The sequence below is a fragment of the Anarrhichthys ocellatus genome, unplaced genomic scaffold, assembly GCF_004355925.1.
Source record: "Anarrhichthys ocellatus isolate YVR2014 unplaced genomic scaffold, GSC_Weel_1.0 scaffold79, whole genome shotgun sequence".
In the NCBI taxonomy this organism is placed as follows: Eukaryota; Metazoa; Chordata; class Actinopteri; order Perciformes; family Anarhichadidae; genus Anarrhichthys; species Anarrhichthys ocellatus.
This window is the reverse complement of record NW_022280109.1, coordinates 1,346,251-1,352,391: the sequence shown is the minus strand read 5'-3', so window position 1 is coordinate 1,352,391 and position 6,141 is coordinate 1,346,251. Positions and strand designations below refer to the sequence as shown.

At 39.6% G+C, this 6,141-nt stretch overlaps 1 protein-coding gene across 4 annotated transcripts in view; it reads left to right on the top strand.

Annotated features, from left to right (window-relative positions):
* pde5ab (phosphodiesterase 5A, cGMP-specific, b) overlaps positions 1-5,948 on the top strand; it is a 75,064-nt gene extending 69,116 nt beyond the window's left edge. For 3 of the 4 annotated variants that reach the window (XM_031874267.1, XM_031874265.1, XM_031874264.1), the window contains exons 14-16: positions 1,812-1,937; positions 2,807-2,901; positions 2,994-5,891. In XM_031874267.1, the coding sequence (XP_031730127.1) occupies positions 1,812-1,937; positions 2,807-2,901; positions 2,994-3,180 (408 nt within the window). In that variant the 3' untranslated portion in view covers positions 3,181-5,891. Of the gene's footprint in view, positions 1-1,811; positions 1,938-2,806; positions 2,902-2,993 lie in introns of all 4 variants that reach the window. The other variant, XM_031874266.1, reaches the window with a different exon arrangement.
* Positions 5,949-6,141: the final 193 nt, after the last annotated feature.

Sequence of the window (6,141 nt, the reverse complement as noted above, 5' to 3'; positions counted from 1 at the left end):
TGTGTGTGTGTGTGTGTGTGTGTGTGTGTGTGTGTGTGTGTGTGTGTTGGATGATGAGTGAATGCAAGTGAGTTCATATTTATGTATTTGCCTGCATCCTTAACTGAGAGACCACACAGACACAGCAAAAAATCCCACACACTCTCTGCCTCCATTACGGCCGTCTGTCAGACCCACCGTCTTCCTCGTCCGGCTCCCCCTCAGCACCAGCACCGCCTGGCTGCTGCCGGGTTTGGCTCACATCCTCAGCGCGCTCTCTCCACGTGAAGAGGTCCTTGTGTGTTGGTGGCTGACCTCCGGAGTGCCTGCGGAGAGAGGCTTCATAAAAAGAGCCTTTGATTGGAGGAGATTATGGCCCTCCAGCTGCGCAGGCTGACGTTCACACCGGGAGCTGGAACAGCCCAGAGCATCACAGCCTGGGGGTTAAACTGCACAACATGTTATTACTGAGTTACTTTTCTAACATATTTAATGTTCTAGAGTTCTTCGTTATAATCAAAGATTAAAGGGTAAAGGAACTGAATCATCATTTGAGTTGTGTGAGTCGCTGTGTGCTCATAATGAACATGGAGTAAAGTAAAGACTAAAAAAGCACAGAGTATTGATTAGCTAGCAGCATGCTGAGTCATCAATTTCAGAAAGGGCAAACATCCTGCCAGTCAAGCCCCCTGGTTCCCCTAAAGTTAAGGCCTGGTAGCTGTTGTGCAATGTGAATACACTTTTGCCTCCAACTCCTCATTACTGAATACCTCATTTGAGTTAGCTTGTGTTAATTTGATTAACACAACTGTAATATACAACATGTTAGCACAATACATATTCAACAATAAAGCTCTTCCTTAATCAATAGTATACTTAAGGGGTCAAATTACCATGACTAGTTGACTTGCTGTGAACCTTGGGCGCATTGGGCCAGTTGGTAATCCAGCCTCTCCAGGTTCAGCATGTGTCAGTTTGTAGTAAATTAAGGAATATTTCACTCCTAAAACAAATGAAAATATCAATCAACCCGTCTCACTTATCCTATCACATTCTCACTATTTCCGAAAACACATGCATCTTCACTAAAACCAGACTATTTAAAACCCTTCAGACTCGCCCGGACTCGCATGGATGAGTACAAACAAGAAACTGTTTATGTTGAGTTGTTAAAAATAGAAAGGTTAGATTATACATCCAGGGCACTTCAGCTCACAAACTTCCTGTTTTAAGATCTTATTAAAAAGTTTATTTTATAATGCACTGTTTTATTTTCAACAGGTCTTATCTGTTTTATTTTTATTATCACTTTTATCTCAAATTATTGTTGGGTATTTTATTCCCTTTTATTTTCATAATATTTCAATTGTCTGATTTTATTTGCCGCAATTCAGTCCTGAAATATTTGAATCCTGGTCATGTGAAGCACTTTGTTTTTAAAAGTGCTGTTTGAATAACGTTTGTTATTATTATTAAATTATAAGTCTTATATTAAATCTTTATTTTTACATACATACATTTATATTTACGGTTTCTAGATATCTACATATATTTCTTTATATTTTGATTTAATTTTCTGATCTTCTGTTTTAATTTGCCATTCATACAAACTCAACACTTCCTCCATATTCATCTGTCTGATGCTGAAATTATTATATAAGTTTATAAGTATATAAATTAGAGTACTTATTCCACCCCTTCTCAATTGTCCCTGCAAGACATTATTTGAATACCAGCTATTATCAAAAAGGCACGTGGTGCACATCCAACCCTGGAAAAGTCGGTCACAAGGGTTGAAGTATATCTCTTTCTGCTCTTTCCCTCTTCCGTAGAGTTTGTGCCAGTGGGTTCTGAGTGTGAAGAAGAACTACAGGAAGAATGTGGCTTATCACAACTGGAGACATGCCTTCAACACTGCCCAGAGCATGTTCACCCTCCTCAAGTCAGGACGCCTCCAGGTCAGTGCAGCCGATCACTGATTAGGATGAGATGATTTGTTAAATTGCCAGTTGCTAAACATTTGGAATTCCAAGAATGAATAGTTTGCTGCTGAAAAGCATTGAATTCACAATCTTGTTGGAGAATCAAACCCCATTGATGAACAAGAAAAAGAAAACAGCTGTAGACTGAAGTCTCATATCTCAAATAGCTTCCCTGCAGCATTCCTGCTTCCATGTGTATAACCGTGCAACAATAACTTTGATCAACAAATAAGAATATATAAATAAAGTCTCTGCAAGTTGTCTTTCATGGTATAGTCATATTAATTGAAACAACTGGCTCAGAATGTAGGAAATGAAAAGCCTTCAGTGTGTTTTGGAAAGTGTTTGGCAGTAATGTTTAATTCACATGATTTGTAGCTAATGGGTTAAATTAAACAGCATCTATAATGAATGGTCAGAATTAAAATACTTCCTACAGCACCAGGAATACAATAGGTTGGAAAACTCTGAATACTAGTGGTTTCTGTGACACAAAAACATGTAACATGCATTTCTGCATAAAATATTAGCAACTATCAGCAGCTGCTGGATATATCAGTATTGACAATGGTGGAGCCATGCTTTCATCTCTGGTGTAAAAGCTGTAAAAGCTGTCATATGCAGAAACGGTCGTGCTGTCCACTCCAGGCTTTGTGCTGAGCGCCCACACTGCCAACAATGTATGGAGAGTTACGACAGCACAAGTGTACACGGCTTTTGTGAGGCTTTTGTTTGGTTTAATTGTTCCAAAAGATTGTCATCTGTTAACCAGCTGCCATTACGTGATGTAGTTTGTGTGTGTTTTACATGTAGTTTGTGTGTGTTACTTCCTCCACTCCTGACAGAATAACCTGAGTGATCTGGAGGTCTTGGCTCTGATGATTGCAACTCTGAGCCACGATCTGGACCACAGAGGAGTCAACAACTCCTACATACAGAGGTACAGTAGGAGAGCATGAGTCATATAAGTATATGTATGAATGTATGAGCACGCTGTATCCACTCTGTGTGTTTCTTCTTGTGTGTGTACAGGAGCGACCACCCACTGGCCCAGCTCTACTGCCACTCCACCATGGAGCATCACCACTTCGACCAGTGCCTCATGATCCTCAACAGCTCTGTAGGTGCACTCACTCACGCATGTACAGAGGAATCCTGCCAGTCACCTACCTACCAACTGCCAAAAGAGAAATGGTTTCATACTTTGTCTAACAAGTGATAGATTTCATCAGGTGATGGAGACACCACACCTGTGTTTGTATTTGCTCAGAGCCCCTCTTATTGCAAACACAAAGACCCTAAGTATTAGAGCCAGACAGGTAGATTAGCCATGCCGATATCAAATAATTGCAGACATATCAGTACATATGTCGGCCCACAAGTAATAGCAGTCCAGAAATGTCAAACTAGGTTTGAGGTCATTCAGGAACAGTGTCACCATTCGATAGATTGCCCACCAGAGATCACTGGCAGGGTTATTCTTCCACTGAAAAACTATTTTCAGCAGAAAGTAGCTAAGTCTGTTCAAGAAGCCACTAGATGACATCACGCACTACTTTGCATATATTACGTAACTATCAACACATGTACAAGATTTTTGTAAATAAAAGTTAAGAAATACAGGAAAGTCAAGCTAAACCTAATGGACTCTTACTAGCTTTATCATGAGCTATTATTATGTTTTAATGCTCATCAGATCAATATGTATCCTAATCTACCTCTCACCTCAAAACTGTGGAAGGATGTATTGATTGGTCCAGCTTTAATCAACATTTGATATCTACACTGAACCAGGTGACTCTATAATGTGAAACAGGGATCTCAATGTGCCTAAATCACAAAGATGTATTACTTTGCTCTTTAGCTTACGCTAGTGCAGGGGCATTCAATTAACACTCAAAGACACAAACACAAAAATTTCCTCCCAGCAGACGTTCAAACCTCATAATGTATATTTGCATCCTATAGTTTACCCCTAAATCTGTCAAACAAACTCAACTACAGTATGTGCATTTCCATATCATTTCAACAACATTTATTGTCAATTTTCAAAGTAGGATCATTTAAAATAACTATCTTTACCTTAAATAAGATTAGTCTTAGCACAATGAAGACTTAGTTTGATCATCCCCCCTTGTTCTTTATTCTTATTTAGTTATTTATTTTAAACATTTTATCGAGCATACTTCCTTTCTAGTAAGAGAAATGGGACTGCGACTGCCCTGCTACTAGTTTGAATCTTGGCTTGAGTGGAGTTAGAGCCAATGTCATACACATCTGTAAGTGCTCATTGTACTTGGTTTTGATAATGTTCATAGTGTAGAAAGCTGACTCACAGTTGATCCAGACATGGTCAAGGTGTTGACATTTGGTTTTAGGTTTGGAGTCTGAGACTCTTCAAACAACACAAGTACGAAAACCCTACTATTCTCAGCTCACTTCAGAAATAACTGCTGCTGCCTTAAAGGACCAGCTGTCTGAACTGCAGGTACAGTTACATGTGAGTGTAGCAAAGGAAGAGCTGTCACTTTCATCATGGATATCCGTGTGGGAGCAGAATGAAGGGAGGGAAAGAGGAGAGGGACCAAAAGCATCAGGCAAATCATCTCTTCCCAAACGGATTTTATCTTCATCACAGTTATGCAAAACATGACATTAGTTGACCTTTCACTGCTGCAGCTGATTCAGTATGCAGCAGCTGAGCTCTTGGCAGGTGCTTTGAAGAGGCTCCATCTCTCACAGTAGGTCTCTGAGCTGCTGTGGTCTTACAACAGCTACTAGTAGACATTTATGTTCCAGATTCCAATTGGTCATCCCTTTTCTATTGCAGAAGCAAAAATCCATTGCCAATACCAGAAAAAAACAACAACAAAAAATGGTAATGTAATAGCTTATAGTGTGTAGTGTAATAATTATTATGTGTATCCTCATTTAAGCCCTTAAAGCGCTTGGGAACCTCTTGAAGCCAACTCATCCTGGCCAAGCTGTCAGCCTTCTTGTAAGGAACTGAAACCAACTTTAAATGGAACCTGAGGTTTTGTATTCTTTGTTAACTCAGATATCTTTAAAGTATCGCCCAAAATAACCCAGCAGCAAGTAGTATTGAAACTTCTCCAGTAAAAAGATGCCCATAATCTATCCCTTTTGGGCCAGATCTAGAAAAATTGACTATTTACATGTTATTGTTGTGGTTTTTTTCCTGTTGATGAGCCGCTTCTTTGACTTTACCTAACGGCTGGCTCAGTAACTGTTATCTATCTGACTCGTGGTGAGACACCACAGGATCTCACTGTTAGGACCTCAGTAACGAACACCCACAGAACACAAGAGAGATTGGATTTTCTTCAGTTCACGCAGATTTATTTGTATCACAAAGTATACAAGTAAACCGAGCTGTCCGGAGTCAACTCTCTTCACAATAGCATTGTTCATTACTTTATACCTCCATTCTACCCTAAGTCTCCCCCCCCCCCCCTTCGGAGATGTCCTCCTCCTCTTCTGAACTTTCACCTAGACAAGTTACACTGTGCACCTCGGACAAGTCATAACAGAGGGTTTTTTGATTAACCACAGTCTCCTTCCACACTCGTCTTCTTCTGATTTCACTTCTGGCCGCCCGTCACAGCGACCGGATCCCGTTCTTGCCCTGCGTTAGAAATCTTGGCCTACTTGTTTATCTGCTTCATCCCCCCTCTATCTTCACCCGGGCTCCAAGGCCGCTATCCGAGACTCTCTGTCTCAGTGTCGTGAACAATGATACAGGCCAATATCGCAGTATGAATGTGAATATACATGGATACATTTCAAAGTATGGATATGATTGATTTTACACAAATATATTTCAAGACACATACATTTTTCCTCCCACAGTATTGCTTGCAACCGCTACAACCTATACAACCAGGATTGTCTGCCTGCACACATGGAAATGTCTCTGCCGGTAGCTAGGAGCTAACGGTGCTAACAGGGTAAACAGTGTTTACCTGAAGGGGGAACAAAAGAAATATATGTATATATGTATGTACTGTATGTGTATATATATGTGTATATATGTGTATATATATGTGTATATGTATGTATATATATATGTGTATATGTATGTATATATATATGTATGTGTATATATATGTGTATATGTATGTATATATATATGTATATATATGTATATATATATGTATAT